The 25,562-nt window shown below is 37.6% G+C and overlaps 1 protein-coding gene across 4 annotated transcripts in view; it reads left to right on the forward strand.

Annotated features, from left to right (window-relative positions):
* Positions 1 to 25,562, forward strand: part of Osbpl1a (oxysterol binding protein like 1A) — a 217,440-nt gene that overhangs the window by 75,857 nt on the left and 116,021 nt on the right. For 2 of the 4 annotated variants that reach the window (XM_070029418.1, XM_070029419.1), the window contains 2 exons: positions 1,840 to 1,962; positions 13,525 to 13,606. In XM_070029418.1, coding sequence (XP_069885519.1) covers positions 1,840 to 1,962; positions 13,525 to 13,606 — 205 coding nt within the window. Of the gene's footprint in view, positions 1 to 1,839; positions 1,963 to 2,339; positions 2,433 to 6,150; positions 6,198 to 13,524; positions 13,607 to 25,562 lie in introns of those variants that run through there. The other 2 variants (XM_070029420.1, XM_070029422.1) reach the window with 2 other exon arrangements.

Here is a 25,562-nt window from a genome sequence, read left to right on the forward strand (position 1 = left end):
AACATTTGGGTAAATGCCCAAAAGTGGGATTGCTGGATCATAGGGGAGATCTATGTGAAGTCTTTTGAGGAACCTCCATACTGCTTTCCAAAGTGGTTGAACAAGTTTACATTCCCACCAACAATGAAGTAAGGTTCCTTTCTGTCCACATCCCCTCCAGCATCTGTTGTTGTTAGAGTTCTTGATTTTTGCTGTTCTAACTGGAGTGAGGTGATATCTCAATGTTGTTTTGATTTGCATTTCTTTTATGGCTAGGGATGTTGAACATTTCTTCATGTGTCTATTGGCCATCCTTCTTTCTTCTTCAGAGAAGCTTCTCTTTAAGTCTTTCGCCCACTTATTTATTGGGCAGTTGTTTCTTTGAGGATTTGTTGTTGGGTGGTTTAATTTTTTGAGTTCCAAGTATATTTTAGATATGAGACCCTTGTCCGTTGTATGGCTAGTAAAGATCTTCTCCCAATCGGTGGGCTTTCTATTGATCTTGCCAGCTATGTCATTTGCCCTGCAGAAGCTCTGCAATCTTATGCAATCCCATTTGTCCAACCTTTCTTTGATTTGTTGTGCTTCCGGATCTCTATTCAGAAAATTTCGGCCTGAGCCAAGGAGACCTAGGGTTTCTCCTATTCCATCCTGTAATGTTTTCAGAGTGTCTGCTTTGAGTTCAAGGTCTTTGATCCATTTGGAGTTGATTCTGGTGCAGGGTGATATATAAGGATCTAGCTTTAGTTTTCTACATGTAGTTAACCAATTTTGCCAGCACCAGGAAATGTGTTTTTTTTGTTGTGGTTGTTTTTGTTCTGGGGCAAGGGGAATGAACAAATGCAGTCCTGCTATTCAGTACACACTATGTTGAAAATAACCAATGTAACTTGTGGGCAGGGATGGGTGAGGGAGACTGGGGAAAAGCAAAGGAAGGGGTGACATTGTCCAAAAAAAGAAATGTACTCATTACCTGATTTTTGAAATGATAGCATCTCTATACAACACTTTAATAACAATTTTTTTTTAATGAGGAAGAAGTTACATTCTTTTTGTGAAAGAATGGATTTTTTTTCCCCTTTCAGCCTTGACAAAGATCCAGGCTGTGTTGGCTCACACCTACAATCGTAGAAACTCAGGAGGCTAAGATCTGATGATTGGGGTTTTGAAGCCAGCCTATGCAGAAAATCTGTGAGACACTTTATCTCCAGTTAACCAGCAAAAAGTCAGAAGTAGAGCTATAGCTCAAGTGGTAGAGTGCCAACCTTGAGCTAAAAAGCCCAGGGACAACACCCACTAACTTCAAGCCATAGACCTGGTATAGAACAAAATAAAAAATTGAGGAAGTTACAGGATCAGGGAAATTTTGACTGTCTTAAAATGATCTAAATTTCTATGCTTATCATTTGATTATAAGTTAGTAAATTATGTGCCTGGATCCATTACTATAAAATAAATTATTCATCAGTGTTGAGAATCTTATTTTAAGTAAAATCTTTCATGAATATTTAATTTTTATAATATGTTTGAGTATTAATATGTACATTCATAAATGTTATTTTTATTTTATTTAACTGAGATTTTTTTTCATGTTTATGACAGATAAGAGACCGCGTCCTTTCACTATGGTTGCTTGCTTGTGGGGGAGGGGACAGATAATATTTATACCATGTGAATCTTATGCTTTACAGTTATTGACATTAATTTTTTAAATAAAAAGTTTTTTTTGTCTTTTCTTTTTTGGTACTGGGGATCAAACCCAGGATGTTGCACTTGCTAGGCAAGCACTTTGCCACTGAGCTACATCCCAGCCCAATAAAAAGGTTTTTCACTTTGATATAAATCCTTGGATTATTTCAGAACTGGCTGGAAGCAATTGAAGAACATTCTGCATACAGTACCCATTACTGTTCCCAAGACCAGTTGACTGATGATGAAGAAGATGATGCAGTTTCTGCTATAGACTTGAAACAATCCATACAGGTAAATAAGACATAATCTGACCTTCATAGCTAATACTGTGGTGTACGGATTATTCAAGTTATTAAGAGGCAAGGTTTTGAAATTGAGTCTGATACCATTGGAAGTAGTGTAACTCTTGGCCCAGCACATTTGTCTTTGCAAATATACTTTAAGGATACAGGCCTAGGTCTTGTATGTATCATTTTATGATAAACTCCTTACATGGCTGTAATGAGATTGTCATTCTGTTTGTAAGCTGTCTCCAGTAGGGGGAGCATGCATAGTTTGACTTGCTATCCTTTATGACTTCACTACATATTTCAGAGTTTAAATAATGCAACCATAGTGACACATTACTTGGCCAGTAGTTTATTTAAAACCACTTGTAATCTAACTTCATTGCTTAGAGGTAAAGTAAAACGTCAGTAATGAATGGAGACACCCTCATCTGAAGTAACATCAATGCCTTATCCATAATTGACATGAAATAGGTATTTTTCAGGGTGGGGAGGCATCAGTTTTCTCTTTGTCTTTTCCTTTTTTCCTCTGGCTCTATCTTTTAAATATGCCTTGTTTACCAAAGAATGGGAATTGGGTTTGGAAGAATTAAAACTACAAAAGAGTGATAAGTTTCAGTCTAAATAAACATTTTAATTAAAAAAAAAAAACAAAAAACATTTTTCTACTAAATCCAGTCTCTCTTTTTTCTCTCTCCCTCCATCCCTCCCTACCTATCTATAAATTTAAATGGATTATTGTGGGATTTGAATGTTTCTAAATGTACAACTCTGATAAGTTTGCCGTTACAATGTTATTGAAATAAGGACCTATAATTTTCATAAGGACTGTAATCTTTTTTTTTTTTTTTTTTGGTCAGTCATGGGGCCTGAACTCTGGGCCTGGGCACTGTCCCTCAGTTCTTCAGCTCAAGGCTAGTGCTCTACCATTTGAGCCACAGCGCCACGTCTGGCTTCTTCTTATGTGGTGCTGAGGAATGGAACCCAGGGCCTCATGCATGCAAGCCAAGCACTGTACCACTGAGCCACCTTCCCAGCTCAGGACCTATAATCTTAAATATGAGATTTTGACTTTTTTCAATTCCTAATTTTTTTTTTTTTTGGTTGGTTGTGGGGCTTGAACTCTGAGCCTGGGCACTGTCCCTCAGCTCTTCAGCTCAAGGTGAGGGCTCTACCACTTGAGCCACAGCACCATTTCTGGTTTTCTGAGTGATTTATTGGAGATAAGAGTCTCGGGGACTTTCCTGCTGGGGCTGGCTTTGAGCTGCAATCCTCAGATCTCAGCCTCCTGAGTAGCTAGGATTACAGGCATGAGCCATTAGCTCAATTCCTATTCTTAATTTATGATGGAACATTAGTCTGAGTTCTTTCATTTTTTTTTTTGGACTATCTCTAGAATTTGTTCAGAATTATTTTTAGTACTACCATTAAAGCCTGATGTGAAATGTGAGAACCAAATTCTCAGATCAGTGGACTTCTAGAGCACTTAGAACAGTACTAATATGGGAAAATAGAGGTTTGAGTACATATAGTCAAAGTCACATTAAATAAGAAAAAGGAAAACTATGATAAATACTTTAAAATCGACTTATTCTCTAAGTAGAAAAAAATTTCTTCAGTAGGAGATAAATGATAAAAGCTGGAGGGATTTACAAGGCTTACCAATACCTTTTCTAAGATTATGTTAATTTTAAGGTAAAGATATGCTAACTAACTTATATAACAAGTTTTTGTTTTTTTTTCCTTTGGTGCTGAGGATGGAACCCATGACCTCACAAATGTTAAGCAAGTATTTTACCACTAAGCCATATCACATACCACCAGCCCCTCAAACACTTTTTTAAATAGAGATTTCTTTGGCATAATTTTCAAATTTTTAAGTAAGGTGTTAAATTCAACTAAATCTTGCTTTGATTCTTTTTTGACACTTTGTTCCTTTGTTAAGTTTAAAGCCTTGAAGTTTTTGCCTTGAACTCAAGAGTTTAAGTGGTATTCAGCTCTTTTAGGTTTGTAGGCTATAGTCATTATCTCTGTCTACAGTGTTTAAATGCTAACAGAGTATGATTCTGTCTTAACAATTTAAAACAATCTAATTCAAAAGAGGTAAAGTGTATTGAGTTCCACAGATTGTGGTAGGCTAGTTCCAGGATGTCCTTGATCCTTGAATTAGGAAAACCTGGAGTTCATTTGTGGCACAAATTAGTTCTTGGTGTTTATAGACATTCTAAAGGAAACCATTCTAGTACTGACATAGTACTGAGCGCTGTCCCTCAGCTCTTCAGCTCAAGGCTAGTACTCTACCACTTGAGCTACAGCGCCACTTCCTGTTTTCTGGTAGTTTATTGAAGATAAGTGTCTCACTGCCGGGTTGGCTTTGAACCGCAATCCTCAGATCTCAGCCTCCTGAGTAGCTAGGATTACAGGCATGAGCCACTGGCGCCCAGCGACAGTCTATAGTCTTGAATTAACTATAATCTGATCTTCTTTAACATGCATTTGGTTCAGTAATATACATGTGGGTGTTTATACTGAAAAAAATTACCGATCTTTTATGATACTTTTGGTCTCATTTTATCTCCTCTCCAAACTAAGGATCTTTACAAACTTAAAACCCTTTCTATGGCCCCATCATTACCTTGAGATTAGGCCTAGAGGATAAAAATATTTTAGAAAAAAGAATTGGAAGCTAAAGTTAAGCATAGTGTTGGTACTCTGCTATTCAGTGTGATTGATGCACATGTGGTTGTTCACATTTAGATGAACATTAAAATTAAAATTCCTCACATTTATTTTTCTTTTCTTTTTTGTATGTTTTGAGTTAGGATCTTGACAGGTCAAGGCTGGCCTTGAACTCATGATCTTCTTGCCTGAGATTTTTGAGTGCTGGGGTTAGAGGTATGTTCCAGTTCACCAGGCTCACTTACTTTACTATCTACATTTCTCAGGTGCTCAGTAACTTCAGGTGGCTACCTCAGAGAGCACACAATGAATTTTTCTGTCATCACAGCTATAGTGGACAGTATCGGGATAGGCTCTTATTTTGGGTGGTACTAGCAAAGTTGAGGATTCCTTGATTCTGTAGAATTTGGACTATATGTTAAGAGGAGTAATGAGTGAATGATATTAAGTTTTCACCAAAAACGTAACTTTTTTGTGGTCGTAGGGCTTAAACTCTGAGCCTTAGCACTGTCCCTTAGCTCTTCAGCTCAAGGCTAGCACTCTACCATTTGAGCCACTTCGTTTTCTGAGTGGTTTATTGGGAATAAGAGTCTCACTGACTTTTCCTGCGCAGGCTGGTTTTGAACCTCGATCATCAGATCTGAGCCTCCTGAGTAGCTAGGATTACAGGCGTGAGCCACCGGTGCCCCAGGTAACATACTAAAATAGTATGCAGAAAGATGCATGTGCATCAACAAGTGACTGATAATTGGTGCATCTAAACAAGTTGTTCGTATGTTCAAGGTAAAAGAACAAAGGATAAAAGGTGCATCAAATATGCTGCAACTTGGGAGAAAAACAGGCAGATGCACACATACACATTATGTAGATGTCGAGCATTCCTGGAAAGATGAAAGATTAGCAGTGAGGGGCTGAGAACAGGGCAAATCAAGACCAGTCAGGTATGTGAAAGACTTTCCTCTCCAGCTCTCTTATTTTTGTGTAAACATCTATTGCAAAATAAAACAGTAATAAAATTGCAAAGCAGGGCGACAGTAATCAAGAGGTGCCCCAAAGAGTAAACATGTTAGGGCATAGAGCAAAGGAAGATGAAATGGATGAAATCAAGTGCTTTTGGTTGGAGTTAGGAAGAGTTAGAAATGAGTATGAGACATCATGGCTTGCCATATTGACTACTTTCTACAAAGAGGAAAATTGCCAGGCTCTATGGTCTATTGTTTTAATAGCTAGAAGTAATATTTTTGAGGTGTAATTATTATACATTAAAATTTGTTTCCACTTTCAATTTGATGTATTTGGGCAACTAACACACACATACACACACATACACAGTACCTGTGTAACCACTATTATGAAGGTACAAAACATCTTTATCACCCCAAAAATGGTCCTTACCTAACCATGTTGTTCTCTGACAGTGCCTCCTTCCTCTGTCTCTAGCAACTGCTGATATATGACATTGTCAGTTTTCCTGTTCTAGAATTTTGTAGCAATGGAATCATCCACTGTATGATTCCACTTTTCAGAGTCTGTCTTCCTTCCACTTCCTATAATGCCATTGTATGTATTATTCTTTTTCATTGCTAAATTCTTTTTCATTCTGTTGTTAGTTAATCGCATGAGGATGTCTATTCTTCTTTAGCTGTGTACCTCCTGATACAGTTTTGTGTTGCTCTGCAGCTCAGGACATCATACTAGCATACTTTCAAGTCAGAAGTTTGTTGGGGCATGAGACTGTCTAGTGCTTGCTTGTGGTTTCTTCTGATATGGAGGCTCTTCTATATTAGTAATAGTATCCTTGCTGTGTACTTTGTCCAGATAAGTTAGACATTTAAAATACTGTCAGACATCAGAAATAGAACATTGCATATAGTGAAACCCAATTTATATAGAATAAAAAAAAGAGGCCCTAACATAATATGAATGGCATAGAAGTCAAGAATGAGATACCATGTGGAGGCTACCAAGAATCCATATGTATTTACTCTTCTTTCTTTCTTTTACTGCTCATTCCTTTCTTCATGTCTTACCTTTCATTTTCTTTCCTTTCCCCTGACCTTTTCCTATCCTCCCTCCCTCCCTCCCTCCCTCCCTCCCTCCCTCCCTCCCTCCCTCCCTCCCTCCCTCCCTCCCTCCCTTCCTTCCTTCCTTCCTTCCTTCCTTCCTTCCTTCCTTCCTTCCTTCCTTCCTTCCTTCCTTCCTTCCTTCCTTCCTTCCTTCCTTCCTTCCTTCTGTTTGCTCCTTGGTTCATTTGTTTGTTCTTTTTTGGCTAACAAGCACTCATCACTGAGCTGTGACCCTAGCGTTTTTGTGCTTTTGGTTTTTTCTTTCTCCTAGATAAACTTCTTGCATTTTTGCATTTGGCTGTGGATTGTAATCTTGATACCTAAGACTCCTGAATAACTGGTATTATAAGATATTTGCTAACAATCTGGGCTTGATTGTTGAGATAGGGTTTCATTAACTTCTACTTGAGACTGATCATAAACCTTTATCCTCCTGATCTCCACCTACCAAGTAATTGAGATTCCTGTTTTTTTAGATTGAATCTGGTTATATTGTCCGGACTAGTCTGAAACTCAAAATCTTTCTGCTTCTGCTTGAATGGTGGGACTATAAGCATGAACCACCATGTCTATTAACTTTTTTGTTGTTGTTGTCAGTCGTGGGGCTTGAACTCTGGCCCTGGGCACTGTCCCTCAGCTCTTCAGTTCAAGACTAGTGCTCTAGCACTTAAGCCGAAGCACCACTTCTAGTTTTCTGGTGGTTTATTGGAGATGAGTCTCACAAACTTTCCTGTCCAGGCTGGCTTTGAACTGTGATGCTCAGATCTCAGCTTCCTGAGTAGCTAGGATTACAGTTGTGAGCCACTGGCGCCAGGCTCCCACTAATAACTTTATAAGTAGATGTTTAGGTTTTCATAATATATTGAGTTAACCACTAAGGGAATAATACAGAAAATTGCGAGAGTATTCTTTTTTTTGTTTTTCTCTTTTTTAATATATATATATATTTATAATTGTAGAGATACTGTACAGAGAGGTTACATTACATGAGCAAGTCCATTTCCTATCGAGCATTCTTGCCTCCTTTGTTTTTCCCCTACCATTCCTTTCCTCCCTACCTCCTCAACCCTCCCCGCCCCCCCCCCCCCACAAAGTTGTAAAGTTCATTTTCAACATAGTGTCTTATACATCTCATTGTTACAATGGGTCATCCTGTATCCTTATTTCAGCATTTTGTTATTTCCCTTCCCCTCCCTAAATTAGAAAAATGTATGTATAAGATGCAGGATACCGGAATCAAACACAGTGACAATAGGGGTTATACCATGGGGGAAGAACATACAAAGAAACAAAAAAAAAAACCCCACATAGTACATTATAAGTACATTAACAAGAACAGCAAGAAAGATAAAACCTCTTGTGTCCCTATCTTGGGGTTCATTTCGATTAGCATCAGCTTATATGGTCATATATACATAGCTTTTGACTTCTTCTGCTTGTCCTAGACATATACTAGTTATTGCAGATAAGGGAGACCATGGGACCTATGTTTCTTTGAGCCTGGCTTACTTCAATTACTATAATTTTTTCAAGTCTTCCCATTTCCTAACAAATGGAGCAATGTCATTCTTTCTGATGAAACATAGAATTCCATTGTATACATAGACCACATTTTCTTGATCCATTCATCTACTGGGGGGCATCTGGGTTGGTTCCATAGCTTAGCTATGGTGAATAATGCTGTTATAAACATAGTTGTGCTGGTAGCTTTAGTATGGCCTTGTTTGTGATCATTTGGGTAAATGCCTAAAAGTGGGATTGCTGGATCATAGGGGAGCTCTATATAGAGTCTTTAGAAGAACCTCCATACTGCTTTCCAAAGTGGTTGAACAAGTTTACATTTGAGACAGTATTCTATTTTACTGTATTCATAACCTTTGTTCTTTTTTCCCCTATATTATAATTCCATAAGTCATTGTTCTTTCTCATTTCCCCCCACCCATCCCTATTTTCAAGTTGGGTAGTTCAATTTCTACATGAAGCACATTGAAACAATGACCACAGTTTTCTCACTCTTCCTCCCTCCATTTTTATGCCTCCCTCATGTCCTCCTTCACCTCCCCAAATATGGTTGAGCTGAGCTTCATAAGCACTTAAAATGTATAAAGTGAAATAGGAAAAAAGAGTGCTTACCTCTGCAGCCTTGGTGCATTCAGGCTGAAAAAGGCTTAATTTAGGATGAGCAAAACATTTTCTGTTCTTCTTAGTGACAGTTAAATGGCACGAATGTTTAGTGCCACTGTGATACCTGACTTAAACTGTATGTAGACTGACTCCTCTCTGACTTTTTAGAGAGGATGGGAAGGGATGGGAAGGGGAAACAAAGGAGGAGGCTATAATGCTTGATAAGAAATGTACTCATTACCTTGTCTATGTAATTGTAACCCCTCTGTACAGTATTTTCACAAAATATATATAATATATATATTTTGGTGGCATTCTGATTTGAACTTGGGACCTCTCCCTGTGCCTTTAGTCATGTTTGTTTACCCCCCCCCCCCCCGCAGATGGTGTCTTTTTGCCCAGGACTGGCCGCCCATGTAGCTAGGATTATAAAGTAGCTTAAATTACAAGTTTCCATTTGCTCAGGTTACAGGCATGAGCCACTCACCTGGATTACTAAGTACCTTTAGAAACCATTGATCAGGGAAGCTTTTTTTTTTCTTTTTTGCTATAAAATGGACATACTGCAGGAAGATGAGTATGATTTGGGTATTTGAGAATGATTATTAAGATGCTACCTGTTTTTTTTTTAATTGTGAAAATACCATACAGAGGAGTTACATGGGCAAGATAATGAGTACATTTCTTATCAAGCATTGTTGCCTCCTCCTTTGTTTCCCCTTCCTATCCCTTCCTCCCCGCCCCTTCCCCCCCCCCCCCCGCCAAAATTGTAATGTTCATTTTTCAACATAACGACTTGTATATCTCATTGTTGCAATGGGTCCACCTGTATCCCTATTTAAATGATTGTTTTTTTCCCCTCCCCCAAGATAAGATGCTACCTTTAATGATAACTGCAGGAGCTCTTCTCTGTATTTCAGATCCAAGGTCTGCAAATGAAGTCAGCTTGCTTTTATATCTAGTGGACTTCTACTCTAGGAAGGTAGAGAGAGAACAGTAATGTTGCTTTGTACATGAGTAGTAATATTAAGTATGTATGGAGTGGGAATGATGATTTCTTATTAATCATGAATGATGCATTTGATGCTTATTTCCAGATAGGCCTTTTCCCTGTCTTCTACCAGTGTTCACAGCTGTATCTTAAAAAAAAAAAAAAAAAAAAAAAAAAAGACCAATGATCAGTTCTCTTTATGGTGTTTTAAATGCATGGTATAGGTGTTCCCCTTTCTCCAGAAATAAGCATGGATTAGATTTTTAAGTTATTAACTCTCAAGAAGTTTGGCAAAATTAAAAGAGAACAATGTTTGTCACTAATGTGGTACCATGAATAATTCTGCTATGGTTGAGCTGAGCTTCATAAGTACTAAAAAATGTATAAGGTGAAATAGGAGAAAAGAGTGCTTACTTTGTGCTACCTTGGTACAGTGGGGCTGAAGCAGGTTTAATTTAGAAGGTGGACAAAATGTTTTCTGATGGGAGATTAAGAGTAAAAACTGGAAAGCTTCATAAGGCTAAATCTATTCTTCTACCTATAACAATGTATTTCTAACATTTATCAGGTCATGTTCTCAGAATAAATATTTTCAAATGTTGTAGTCCAGCAAATTCACAATTAGATGTTCTTGTTTATGCTTTCCACTTCTCTGAAAGGAAACTATATAAAAGTAACATCAGGATGACATTGATTTCTTTTCTTTTCTTTTTTTTTGGTCATTCATTGGGCCTGAACTCTGGGCCTGGGTGCTCTCCCTTAGTGCTTCAGCTCAAGGCTAGCACTCTACCACTTGAACCACAGAGCCACTTCCAGCCTTTTCTGCTTATGTGCTGCTGAGGAATCGAACCTATGGCCTCATGCATGCAAGGCAAGCACTCTACCACTGAGCCACCTTCTCAGCCCAGACATTGATTTTCATCCTGTACTTCCATTTCTGCACTAAGCTGCTATGCAACTTGAATCATCAGATTCCTTGCATTTAGAAATCTAACTATAGAACTTTGCAAGGAAAATACTTCTTTATATGTGTGTGTGTGTGTGTATTGTAAAAATGTTGTACAGAGGGATTACAGTTACATGAGTAGGGTAATGAGTACATTTCATAGCGAGCATTGTTACCTCCTCCCTTGTTTTCCCTCTACCATCACTTCCCTCCCCACCTCCCCAACACCTCCCCCCTCCAAACATTGTAAAGTTTGTTTTCAACATAGTGTCCTGTACATGTCATTGACACAATGGGTGAACCTGCATCCCCATTTAAGTGTTCCACAATACTCCTTCCCCTCTCTAAATTACAAAAATGTATATACAAGATGCAGGATACTAGCATCAAATCGAATGAAAACAGGGAGTATACAGTGGGGGAAGAACATACAAAAGAAACAAAAGAATCACATAGTGCATTATAAGTACATTAAAAACACTAACAAGAAAGAAAAAAACCACTTGTGTCCCTGTCTTGGGGGTACATTTTGCTTAACATCTCGTGTGGTCATATGTACATAGCCTTTGACCTTCTCTGCTTGTCCTAGACCTGTACTAGTCATTGCAAACAAGGGAAACCGTGATACCTATGTTTCTTTGGGCCTGGCTTACTTCATTTAATATAATTTTTCCAAGTCTTTCCATTTCCTAACAAATGATGCAATGTCATTCTTTTTGACGGAGACAGACAGATCCATTCATCTACTGAGGGTCATCTGGGTTGTTTCCATATCTTAGCTATGGTGAATAATGCTGGGATATAAACATGGTTGTGCTGGTAGCTTTGATATGACCTTGTTTGTGATAGTTTGGGTAAATGCCCAAAAGTGGGATTGCTGGGTCATAAGGGAGCTCTATGTGGAGTCTTTTGAGGAACCTCCATACTGCTTTCCAGAGTGGTTGAACAAGTTTACACCCCACCAACAATGCAGTAGGGTTCCCTTTTTGTCACATCCCCTCCAGCATCTGTTGTTACTAGATTTCTTGATTATAGCCATTCTAAATAGGGTGAGGTGGAGTCTCAATGTTGTCTTGATTTGCATTTCTTTTATGGCTAGAGAAGTTGAGCATTTTTCATGTGTCTATTAGCCATTCTAATTTCCTCCTCAGAGAAGTCTCTAAGTCTTTAGCCCATTTATTAATCGGGCAGTTGTTTCTTTGAGGATTTTTTGTTGGAGGATTTAGTTTTTTGAATTCTAAGTATATTTTAGATATGAGACTCTTGTCTATTGTATGGCTAGTGAAGATCTTCCAGTCTGTGGGCTTTCTATTGATCTTTCTAGCTATGTCCTTTGCCTTGCAGAAACTCTGCAGTTTCATGCAATCCCATTTGTCCAACTTTTCTTTGATTTGTTGTGCTTCTGGGTCTCTATTAAGAAAATTTCAGGGGCTGGGAAGGTGGCTTAGTGGTAGAGAGCTTGCCTTGCATGCATGAGGCCCAGGGTTCGATTCCTCAGCACCAGATAAGCAAAAAGAAAAAGGCCAGAAGTGGCACTATGGCTCAAGTGGTAGAGCGCTAGCCTTGAGCTGAAGAGCTGAGGGATAGCGCAGAGGCCCAGAGTTCAGGCCCCACAACCAGACTCTCCCCCCACCCCCAAAAAAAAGAAAATTTCAGTCTGTGCCATGGAGCCCTAGAGTTTCTTCCATTCCTTCCTGTAATGTTTTCAGAGTGTCTGCTTTTATTTTGAGGTCTTTGATCCATTTGGAGTTGATTCTGGTACAGGGTGATATATACGGATCAAACTTTAGTTATCTACAAGTATTTAACCAATTTTGCCAGCACCATTTACTGAAAAGGCTGTCTTTCTTCCATTCTATTTTTTTTTAGCTCCCTTATCCAAGATTAGGTGGCTATAGGTCTGTGGGTTCATTTCCAGGTTTTCAATTCTATTCCGTTGTTCCTCAGGTGTGTTCTTGTGCCAGTACCAAGCTGTTTTGATTACTATGGGTTTGTAGTAGAGTTGGAAATCTGGAATTGAGATTCCTCCAGTGCTGTTCTTTCTACTAAGGATTGAAGGAAAGATACTTCTTATACTTGACTTTTATCTTCTTTTCATAAAGTTTGACTTCTAAAGACAGTATCTCTCTAGCCAGGCATGATAGCTCATACCTGTAATTCCAGAGTCAAAGATACTTATAATTTCTTAAAAGAATTTAATCTGATCAAATTTTAGAAGTTTTAACTCTTCATGAACATATGGCATACAGGATACTGGTGTTGATCAATGCGTTTGTGTTATAGCTTCATGACAATGGTATCTACATGTGATAGCTACAGATAATAGATATGTTTGGAGTTAAAGGCTTTTATTAATTTATTTCATTAATTAAAATGTTACTAAGTTTCTAATGAAGTTCTGTATCTTTTTATGTCTGTGAGGAATAAGTATTATGTGTATCAATCTCTAATTTAAAGTACAATGAGGGGCTGGGAAGGTGGCTCAGTGGTAGAGCGCTTGCCTTGCATGCTCAAGGCCCTGGGTTCGATTCCTCAGCACCACATAAGCAAAAAGAAAAAAGCCGGAAGTGGCGCTGTGGCTCAAGTGGTAGAGCGCTAGCCTTGAGCTGAAGAGCTGAGGGACAGCGCTCAGGCCCAGAGTTCAGGCCCCACAACCGGACCCAAAAAAAAAAAAATAAAATAAAAAATAAAGTACAATGAAGTGTAAGTAATGTAAAAGTCCTGTGTTGGTTTATCTTAATTTTCTCTTTTTCCTTCCAGAAAGCACAAACATGTCAACAGAGACTTGATAGGGAAATTTCCAGCTTTCTTAAAATGATTAAGGAATGTGACATGGCTAAAGGTAAAGGAAAACAAGATCCACTCTTTTAACATAATCCTTCCTTGTGGGTGGTAGACCTTGTGTTATTTTGACTGGATATTCTAGGAAATTTTTGGCTTTTACTTAATAGTGGATGAAACAGTTTTGAAATTTATAAAAGGCTATTAGAAACTTTCTTTTCCCAAAAGATATCTCTTTTGTTAATTCATGTTGTTATTCTTTTAAGAAAAATAAAAAATTAATGTTAGTATTTGGTGGTAGTAACTTCATTTGATCCGCATAATGGGAATTCTCCTTATGGGTCCTATAAGGCTAGGGAGTCAGAATGAATCCTTGCTCTGCCACTCATAAGTGTTACTTTGAATAGTACCTCTGAGCCTCAGTTTTCTTGGTAGTGGTTTTTTTTTCTGCACTAGCCTTTTGTGATTCTGGAAATGTATATGGGAACTTATCTATTAATTTTTAGTAGTAATTTACTATATTTTCAATTTACATTATTATGGTATTATTTTTTTTTCTGGTCCTGGGGACCCAACTGCAAGATTGGGTACTGTACCTGAGCTCCTTTTTGCTCAAGGCTAGTGCTCTACCACTTGAGCCACAGAGCCATTTCTGCCTTTTTTTTGTGAATAATTGGCGATACCATGAACTCCAACTTATGTAAACAAGAGGTTCTCATTAGACCTTGTATATAGTTTCTTTTCTCTATTGTTCTTTTCTTCATTTCTCTAGTTTTTGGTACCTTGTGTTTTGCATAATAGACAATGCAATATGTGAAAGGGAAAGGGAATCAATAGAAACAGCAGAACAATGGATGAACCACAGCAACATTGATACTTACTTGACACTATGTTAATATGACCATTACAACTTGGGGAGGCGAGCAGGGAGGGATAAATGGGAGATAAAGATGGATGGGGTAATAATGATTAAAAACAAATGTATTTATTGCCTTATCTGTGTAACTGTAACCCCCCTGCTCATCACCTTAAAAAAAAAGTCTTCTTCATGGACTTTCCTACCCAGGCAGGCTTTGCCCCAAGAGCTTCAGACCTCAGTCTTCTGAGTAGCTAGGATTACAGGTGTGAACTATTGATGCCTGACTCAATTTACATTTTTCCTGAATTACCAAGAGTTGATATATCTAACAATCAAGTTGAAGTACTAAGAAAAAAATTTAGTCCTCTAAATGATAGAAATTACCATGTTTCTCAGACTGAACTCCTGACAGTTGGCTTTAGACTTTGGAAGTGATGTGTCTACAAATTATTCCATTAAAATATAACTGGTTTAGTTACCTTTGAGTTTATGTTAATCAGATTTTTGGGAAGTTGTTTGCCTTAATATAACTTCAGTTTATATGCTCCCAGGGAATACAGAAAAATGAGCTTAAATATGCTATATCTACCCAGATGTGTCATGGGCATGCTTTTACATCAGTTTAACAATTTTTTTAAAAAAAATTTTTATTTTTCAACAATTAATTTTTATAAATGGTGATAACTTTGGGAAAGATTACTTAAGTCATTTTGGTTAACTGCAGTCTGGAATATTATATTTCATATCAATAGCAATTCTTTTTTAAACATGTAATTTTATATTAAGGTGTTGTGCAGAATTCTGTATGGCAGGTAATGAGTACAATTCTTGGACAATGTCATCCCTTTCATTGCTTTTCCCCAGTATCCTCACACAGGTTTCATAGTTCATTTTTTACATAGTATATATTGAATACCATGATTGCATTTGTTTATCATGCCTCCTCTTTGCCCCCCCATAAAAAACAACAGAAGCCCAGAACAAGCAAAAAACATCAACAATAACAACAGCAAAAACATGGTCCATTTCCTAGATTTCATTTGAGTAGATAGTATTTTACACATTCAGAGGAGTTGTGTTTTTGGGTTCCTCTCCTAAGGATATCTTCCTTTAGTCTGATTGTATGTGAATGCCTAGAGCTTTCAATAAGTTATCATGTTAAGATTTTAGATCTCGCTTCCACATATGAAAGAAAACATTTGTGGTTTGTCACTTTGAGCTTGGCTTACCTCACTTACTGTGATTTGTTCTACGTCAGTCTATTTCCCTATGAATGACATATTCTTTCTAGTGGATGAGTAAAATTCCATTGTGTATATGTACTACATTTTTTTTTTATATCCATTTATCTATTGTAGGGCAACTGGGCTGTTTCCATCACTTGACTATTAAGAATAGCACTTTTCTTTCTTCAGACTTTTAAAAATAATCGCTTTATTTAGATATAATTTATATAACAAAATTCATCCTTCTATACAATCATCTTTAATATATTCAGAGTTATGCAACTATAGCTATTGATGTATTTTTAAAATAGCTAGCTGCTAGTAGCTCATACCTGTATATCCTCCTGACTAGGAGGTCAAAATCTGCATGGTAGAGGTTTGAGGCCAGCATAGGCTGAGTAGTTTGTGAGACTCCATTGAAAATAACTTGAACTATACCTCTACTTCCCTGTCAGTGATGATCTGCTTGCCTATATTAGCAATTTGAACAACCTAGTTTGGAGGGATTGGTAATAAATCAGCCTTGCTTAGAGAAATACATTAGAGTATCACCAGAGGTTTCATTTTGGTTTTTTGGTTTTTTTTTTTTTTTTTTTTTTTTGTCTGTCATGAGGCTTGAACTCTGGGCCTGAGTGTTTCCTCTGAGCTCTTCAGCTCAAGACAAGTGCTCTACTACTTGAGCCATAGCGCCACTTCCGGTTTTCTGGTGGCTAATTGGATATTAGAGTGTCACAAATATTCTTGTCTGGGCTGGCTTTGAACTGCAATCCTCAGCCCTCAGCCTCCTGAGTAGGATTACACCCAGCATGGTTTTTCATTTTGGTACTTGCTCTTTAGGAAGCTTCAAGGTGTTTTAATTCGTGATATGACAAATCCATTTTATATATCTATAATAAAACTCAGTGGAATTTAGCTACTGGGTTAATGTCTGATGAATGAGTTCAAATATAATTATTTTTGGAAAGATCTGTGTATCAGGGGTGGGGAGCATCTGACCTATGAGCCATGCAAGGTCTGAAAAATCATTTTGTATATGATAGACCAGACATGCTTCTCATCAGCTGACAGTGTCCATCTTCTAGTTTTTGTGTAGCCCATGAGTAATGTTAGAAATATCTAAGTGGCCCTTGGCAGAAAAAAAGGTTTCTTATTGTTATCAACATAAATAAAATTGCATTTTGTATTAGTAGTAAATGGAGTTAATTTCAAGAATGGAATTGGGGTGTTGAAAATAATGAAGACTAATGTAAGGGCCTGTATAAAATAATCTTATACCTGAGTTTCCTTGAAGGAAACTGATAGAAACACACCCTGCTCCAAACTGCTTTACATAGTTTGCCAATGACTCATCTTGAAAAAGATGACAACACAAAATGTTTGTGGAATGTATCAGATCTTCTGGTTTCATTTGTTAGCAAAATCATATTAAGACCCAGATCTTTTTCTTCTTACTCAAATTTCTGTCATACTTGTTCAGCTCTGTATTACAGCCAGTTTATGGCAGGAGCCTACCTTCTAGTTTCCCTGTGTCCTTCCTTTTGTAGCTGGGACTACAGATAACATACCACCATGCCTGATTTGTTGAGATGAGATCTTTTTTTACCCTTTTCTTTTTTTGCCTACATTTTTGTCTTTGGAGGAAGTTGAATTAGAAGACTTTAAAGAACTTTCTCAATTCACAGTTTTTGAAGTGCTACATTATTGTTGCCAGATTACTTCTTTGAAAGTGCTTTTTGTTCATTAATTAATTTTTGAGACAAGGTCTTACTATTATTGCCCAAGTTAGCTTCAAACTCCGTAGGCTCAAGTGATCTGTCTTAGCCCTCTACGATCTATTACTATAAGCACGTGCCTGGCTCATAACGTTGTTTCTGTTGAAAAATCTTGATTCTTACAAGCTATTTAATAAAGTATGCATTTGGAGACTTCCATGGTCTAGTTTCCTGTCGAAATACTACTTTTATGTCAAACTTTTATATTTTTCTATACCATAAATGTCAAAGTTTATTTGGCATTATCAACACATAATTCAAGGTTGAGATAACACTTCCTGCTATATCATCTTTATGAGATGCTGGATTGCAAGAACAAATTTAATGCAGTGAAACCATATACTCTGGCTTGGCCTTTTTGTTCAAGGCTGGCACTCTACCACCTGTACCACATTTCCACTTCTGATTTTTTGCTGCTTAATTGGAAATATGAGTCTCATAGATTCTTCTGCCTGGGCTAGCTTCAAACTACAGTCCTTAGATCTTGGTCTCCTGAGTAGCTAGAATTGCAAGCATGAGCCACCAGTGCTCTGCCTTAGTGGAAGGCCATGTTATCCATTCTTCCATACATCCCTAAATTTACACTTATATAGTATTCTGGTTTTGAGCATTATAAACAGTGTTGTGTGTGTATATCTATCTGTCTATCTATCTATCTATCTATCTATCTATCTATCTATCTATCTATCTATCTATCTATCTATCTATCTATCTATCTATCTATGTGTATATATGTATGTATGTATATAAATTTATTTTGTCAGATGCAGACTTGGACATAGGGCCTGGATGCTATCCCTGAGCTCTTTTTGCTCAAGGCTAGCACTCTACCACTTTTTTTGTTTGTTTGTTTTTAAGGCTAGCACTCTACCACTTTGCACTCTACCACTTTGAACCACAGTGCCACTTCTACTTTTCTGGTGATTAATTGGAGATAAGAATCTCATGGACTTTCCTACTTAGGCTGGCTTTGGACCATGACCTTAGATATCAGCCTCCTGAATAGCTAGGATTACAGGTGTGAGCCACCAGAACCTGGCTTTTATATATATATATATATATATATATATATATATATATATATATATATATATGCAGAACCTGCATTTATATTTGATTACATCATTACATTAGGATTCTTAATGAAAAATAATGGATACATATAGCTAAATTTCTTTCCAAAAAGATGTTTACCAAACATGTCAATTGTATGTGTGTGTGTTTCTGTGTGGTAGTGGCATTTGAACTCAGGGCCTTGAACTTGGTAGATAAGGCACTCTACCACTTGATCTATGCCCTTTTTTGCTTTATTATTCAAGTAGGGGTTTGAGTTTTTGCCTGAGAGTGACCTCATACCAGGGACTACAGATACATACCACCATACCTGATTCGTTGAGATGAGGTTTTTTTATTTTTTGCTTTTTTTGTGTAGGCTGGCCTTTCCTTCTGATCTCTACCACCTGACTACCTGGAGTGATAGGCATGAGCCACTACACACACACACACACACACACACACACACACACACACACACACACACACACACACATACTTTATATATATTATATATATATATTATATATATATATATATACACATATATATATTGTTGGTTGTGGTGGTCATGGGGCTAGAACTCTGGACCTGAGCACTGTCAGCTCAAGGCTAGTGCTCTACCATTTGAGCCACAGTGCGACTTCCAATTTTCTGTTGGTTTTATTGGAGATAAGAGTTCCATGGCCTTTCCTGCCCATGCTGGCTTTGAATCTCAATCCTCAGATCGCAGCCTCCTGAGTAGCTAGGACTACAGACATGAGCCACTGGCGCCCAGCTATTACATATTTTTAAATGTGTACTGTGAATCCTCCCTAGATAAAGAAACTAGGAAAGATTGTTGCTAGTTCTGTTAGTACACAGCTGTGATTTCAGTTTTCTAGAGGATGAAGTGCAAGGATCTCAGATTTTTTTTTTGTGGCCAGTCTAGGCTACAAATTGACACCTTGTCTCAAAAAACAAAGAGAAAACAACAAATTACCAAGAAAGAAAAATACCTTAATGGAGAACCCTGTAAACTCTTTCCTCAAAATCCTGGACTTTGAGTGAACAAATTTATCATCACCTTTATTCTTTTCATTCTAGCCCAAGCCACCATAGTCTCCCACATAGACTAGTAAAGAACCTCTCACCTAGGTGTCAGATTGCACCTTGTCTCCATAGCCCTCGCCCCAGAGAGCTTTCTGAGACATCTGTGATTGTTGACCTGTGCTTAAATTATTCAAGGTTTTCCAAATCATCTCACTTCCCATGCAAAGATAAGGTACTTCTAATGACTTGCAGAAGTCCCACAACCCCTGGACCTTTCTGTTCTCATTTCCTAGTTATCCTGGCTTGTGCCTCTCTATTCCCTCAAGGCCTTCCTGCTATTTTCTAAACATAATAGAATACTTCTGCCTCAGGTCCCTAATATGCAGATTACTCTTCCTGGAAGGTTTCTCTTATAGTAGTCTCTCAGTTACTTGCCTCACATCTTTCTTCAGAAGGTCCCTTTGGACAGAGGCTATCTTTTTCCACATAAACTGGTTTGCTCTCTGTTGAGCTTTGCACACAAACTGTAACTTGGACTTACTTTCCTTTGGACTTCTGGTGGGTTTTACACCAGAGTTTTAAGACCCCGTCTAAACTGGGAGAGCAAATGGGAGACCTTGTCCCAGGACTTGTGGGAGGGAGGATTAGAGAAGTAAGTACCTCCATGTAGCTGAAAAGCTAGGGGTTCACATCTCATCTTGGTAAATGCAAAGCCAGTAGGCACAACCAGGAGATAAAAGAGTAGTGAGAGGATTTATTATTTGCAATAAGTAAAGAACTGGAGTTACTTTTGAAGCAGTGTTCTTTTTCAACTAAGAATCATAAGGAAATATATATATATGCCTGCCCATATATATATATATATATATATATATATATATATATATGGGCAGGCATATTCCTGAGCTTGCCCTTAAGGTAAACATTTCTGGGCAAGCTCAGTTCAAGGTAACAGGTCACATGTTCAAAAAGGAAAAATGTCACTGGTGTCTAATTGCTCACACCTGTAATCCTACATACTTAGGTGGTTGAGATTGAATTGATCATGGATCCGGGCCAACCTGGGCAAAAAAGTATTGATTTTTAGTAGAAAAATCTCCATATAGTGATGTGTGTGCCTATTATCCCAGCTATAGCAGTAAGTGTAAATAGGTATATTGTAGTCCAGGCCAACTTCAGGAAAAAGTAAGACTCTTAAAAATAAGCAGAGCAAGAAGAGGTGTTGTAAGGTAAATCTGAGTTGCAAAAAACAGAGAAGCCACATTTTGTAAGGTCAAATTGGTAGTCTTAATAGGAGAGCCAGTGGCTGCAGGTAGACTCTTGTCACAAAGACCTGTTGTCCCTTGAATACACTTATTACTGTCAGAAAACTGAGTCTTGAGAGCAGGAGAGAAAAGAAAGAGTAGAAAAACAATACCAACGAATGAAATCAACTCTAATGAGAGCCGAAGTGGGATACCATGGTGATCAGTGGACAGACAGGAGATACAGGAACACAAGGCAATAGTGTAGTGGTGCCTGAGCTAGTCTGGGCCTAAATAAGGTCAGGTCAGGGGGCAGGGTCACAGGGCTCTTAAGAGTTTATGACCCAAGACTGGCAGGTCCAGTAACCTATTATCCAAGTCCCTGCCCCTATTTCTAGGAATTCAGGCATGCCTATCAACTGGGGGGTGGGACTTCCCCTTCCTCCACAATGAAGACAAGATGGTGCCAGTTAAACCCAATTCCCTATCATCCACCATGTGGCCTAGATGGCGCTGGCTAGACCCAGCTTCCCCATTTCAGAAGGGATAGATGGGGATATGTCTGAAGCAGTAGAACATCTGGATAGCAAGCATGAAGCCTTGAGTTAAAATTCTTGTGTCATCATACAAAAATAAAAGATAAGGCTGTTGTAGGCACGTTTCTGTTCCAACTAGAGAATGTAGCATTATTTAGTTTTGCTCACTCACCTGAGAAGAATAAGGTATATTGACTTGCTAATTTTGTTTGGTTCTTGTTTCTCCAAAGAATCAGCTGAAATAAAAGAAAAACAATTTCCAAGTCAAGTTACCATTCTTTAGTAGAATAGCAAGGTTTTCCTGTCTATAAAGGTGTCTACTACACCTAGTACTAACTCTTCTGTGCTGTGGTTTAACCATGCAGCCTGTTAACTTGCTCCATCTGGCCAATGGACTCATTCTTTGTCTCCAGTTCTTGTAGATCCTAGCAACATTGTGCCCTCCCCTTTTTCCTGCTGATGCTGGGTGGTAACCATCCTGTATGCCGTTCAGTTAGTTTCATAATCTTCTTTACCTTTGGGAGCAATCTCCTTTTTAAATCCTCAGCCTTTGAATACAAGCGAACCAGCTCTTGCTTGCCAGATTCTTTACGGATACCCCATCTTCTCTAAAATTTTAGCCTTCCTCAGTTCATGCTGTCCTACTACCTTCATTTTTCTTTTGTTACTTATTAGGTTTCCTTGTTAGGTACATATGTGTGTGCAGTTAATCATGTCTCTCCCACTAGAATATAAGTGTTATCAGGGCAGGATTTTTGTCTCATTATTTCAACATCTAATTATAGAACAGGACACATGACATGAATGACCTACTTACCTAGCTTAATAAGCTTGTAACTTACTAACTTAGGTGAAAGTAGTCCTATCAAGTCAGTAAAATATATATATATATATATATATATATATATATATATATATATATAATAAAATTAGACATATTAGAAACAAAACAAGATACCTAAAACCATGGGAAGAAATCAGAATTCTGGAATATTTTTCATGTTTTATATTCTCGTAAATAGGGATCCTCTAGTTAATGGCCTAGGTTTTTTTTGTTTGTTTGTTTGTTTGTTTGTTTTGGTCCGGTCATGGGACCTGAACTCTGGGCCTGGGCGCTGTCCCTCAGCTCTTCAGCTCAAGGCTAGCGCTCTACCACTTGAGCCACAGTGCCACTTTCGGCTTTTTTTCTTTTTGCTTATGTGGTGCTGAGGAATTGAACCCAGGGCCTCATGCATGCATGAGCGCTCTTACCACTGAGCCACCTTCCCAGCCCAATGGCCTAGATTTTTATCTTCTCTTTTCTGGATTTACTTTTCTCTAATTGGGCAGATCTTTAATTCCCTTATTGAGGGAGTATTAGCTGTAACTTTTTATCTAAACATTTTGCTTCATTGGGTTATAGTTGTATTATTGTTTTTAAAAACCAATCCACATTCTTTTGACGTCTGATATTCTGCATATGTTGTTTTTGTAGGCAAACTGGTTTTTTGATCCCTCATGTTGACACAAAGTTGCTCCATGTTCTTGGTTACAAGTGCATTGACTGCGTTGGAATGCAGGACAGTGGCCATATCCCATAGTGATATTTAAAGAAGTCTTCACAGGCAGGATGGCAAATGAACCTAGATAGGCCTTAAGATAGATATTTTCAGTTGTTAAATGATGGAAACTTTTGAATATAATTATTTCCAGTATCTAGGGAAGAAGGAACAATTTGAACAAAGATTTAAAAGAAAGTAGTTGGCTATTTCTAGGTAAACAAATATCCATGAAAAACAGGCTGAAACAGATTCCATTTTATTTTAGACTGAGAATTATGGACTTTTTCTGTGTTAGGAGGACAACAAAGGTTGTCAATGTTAGGGTTTGGTTTGTTGCATGAAAAGTTTAAGAACAGTGCCATGGTGGCTCACACCTGTAATTCTAGCTAGTAAGAAAAGTCCACAAAACATATCTTCAAAAAGCTGGAAGGGGAGCTGCAGCTCAAGTGGTAGAGCACTAGCTGGGAGAGAAAAAGCTTAGGGATAGCAACTAGGCCCTGAGTTAAGCCTCCCATTACTGGCATGTGTGTGTAGATACACACAGACACACACACACGCACACGCACACGCACACATACAGAAGTGCTTTTCTACTGCTTTTAAACTTTCCCAATTAAAAATTGTACTGAGTAATCATGAAAAATGACAGACTGTGAGCTTTTTATATATATCCAAAGTTAAACTTTTCAATATGATCTAGCAGCTTTCATTACTTCAAAAATATTTTTAGTGCAAAAAAGAGTTTTTTTTCCTCAAAATTAACAGATTTTTATAGTAAGTCAACTAAAGTACCATACTGGTCTTTTTTGCATTTATTCATACTTAGTCTCTAAGTATTAACTGCTTACCCATGTTTTGGTCACTCTTTTGTAGACTTTTAGCATTTTTTTCTTTTTATATAATGGTATGCAAATATCATGATTTAAAAGCATTGCATTGTGAACTGAATTTCCTTGCTGTATTGTATCACAGTGTCATTTGCCAAGGTCCATCAGTTCCTAAGCAATGCCACGGTGTAAGTGTTAATAAGCAATGCCACTGTGTAAGTATTAACATTTATTTCAAAGGTCTTGTTTTAACATTATATTGTCATAGAAATTAAACCTTCTAAAATTAAACATATACATTTTCACAGAAATTAAACATATACATGCATGTATATTGAAAGCATATAGAATCAGTTTTGCTTAAGCACATTTAAATATTCCTAACCATGTATTTGGACGAATACTGTTTATTTTAAGTATAACTTACCTAAAACAGACAGTATTGTGGAAATACAATAATAAAATAATAGATCTTTTATCTAGTGGAAAATTACTAGATTACTCAGAAAAATTATGGAAGAATGAGGCTGTGTCTATTCTTTCTTGTAAACTTTTTCACAGTACTCAGTCCACAGCTCTATGTAACATCTGTTAAGGTACTATTTAAGTCACATGGCATCTACCATATGGTACTGTCTTTTCCTAGTTAGCAACCAAGTAGAGAATAAATCTTCATAATGTGTATCAAAAACTCAGAAGGTAAAGTATGTAAAGTCAAATTTACTTTATAATATACTAGTTTTCCACTATTTGCGTTTATTAGGAATCACTGACACTGGCACTGTCTACATACCCTGATAAAGAGGAAAGAATATTCCTTCAATCACAGATTTTTTTCCTTGCTTTTAATGTTTTTGTGGGCTTTTTTTTTTTTTTTTTATCCCCATCCTGGGGTTTGAACTCAGGACCTAGTCACAGTCCCTGAACCTCTTCATGCTCAAGGTTAGCTCTCTACCACTTGAGCCATAGCATCACTTCTGGCTTTTTCTGAGTAGTTTATTGGAGATATGAGTCTCACAGACTTTCTTGTCCAGGCTGGCTTTGAACTGTGATCCTCAGAGCTTAGTCTCCTGAGTAACTAGGATTACAGACATGACCTGCTCATGTTTTGATAAATAATTTTTCCCAAGAGGACTTTTGTTTGCTTAAACCATATCAATATAGAAAGTTTTTTAAAAGACTAGAGGTTAATATTTATTATCTCTTCAAAAGAATGAAGAGAAATCATTTCCTATGTGTGTTTGGTAGATTTGCTTTGAGATCTTGTATATTGACTGACAGTCAGATACTTTATTCTTCCTTTAATCATCATTCCCTTTCTCACCTGAAAATCTTTGCAGCTTGATGGAATCCCGTGTAGTGTGGCCCAATTTTTACAAATTATTGGTATTTGGTATTGGTACTTGATTGCTTGTCTTTATTGATCTTTCTAATGTTGTAAGAACGTTGTTTTAAGTAAATAGATTATTTGAAATACAAAGAATGCTAGGTTTGTCTTTCTCCTTTATGTTATATTTTGGAGGAGTGCTTTTTTGTTGTTTTTGATTTTTGTTTTTTTTTTTTTTGGGGTGGGGCGGTCGTGGAGCTTGAACTCTGGGCCTGGGTGCCATCCCTCAGCTCTTAAGCTCAAGGCAAGTGCTCTACCACTTGAGCCACAGCGTCACTTCTGGTTTTCTAGTGGTTTATTGGAGATAAGAGTGTCATGGACTTTCTTGCCTGGTCTGGCTTTGAACTATGATCCTCAGATCTCAGCCTCCTGAGTAGCTAGGATTACCGGTGTGGGCCACCTACACCCAGTTTAGTAGTGCTTTCTTGAATGTCAAGATTTTTGATGGAGGGACAAATTAAATGATCTTAAGTTTGAATTAGCAAGTACTTTCTTGAATGTCAAGATTTTTGATGGAGGGACAAATTAAATGATCTTAAG

The sequence above is a fragment of the Dipodomys merriami genome, unplaced genomic scaffold (genome assembly GCF_024711535.1).
Source record: "Dipodomys merriami isolate MVZ:Mamm:240054 unplaced genomic scaffold, mDipMer1.0.p SCAF_2, whole genome shotgun sequence".
Classification (NCBI taxonomy): Eukaryota; Metazoa; Chordata; class Mammalia; order Rodentia; family Heteromyidae; genus Dipodomys; species Dipodomys merriami.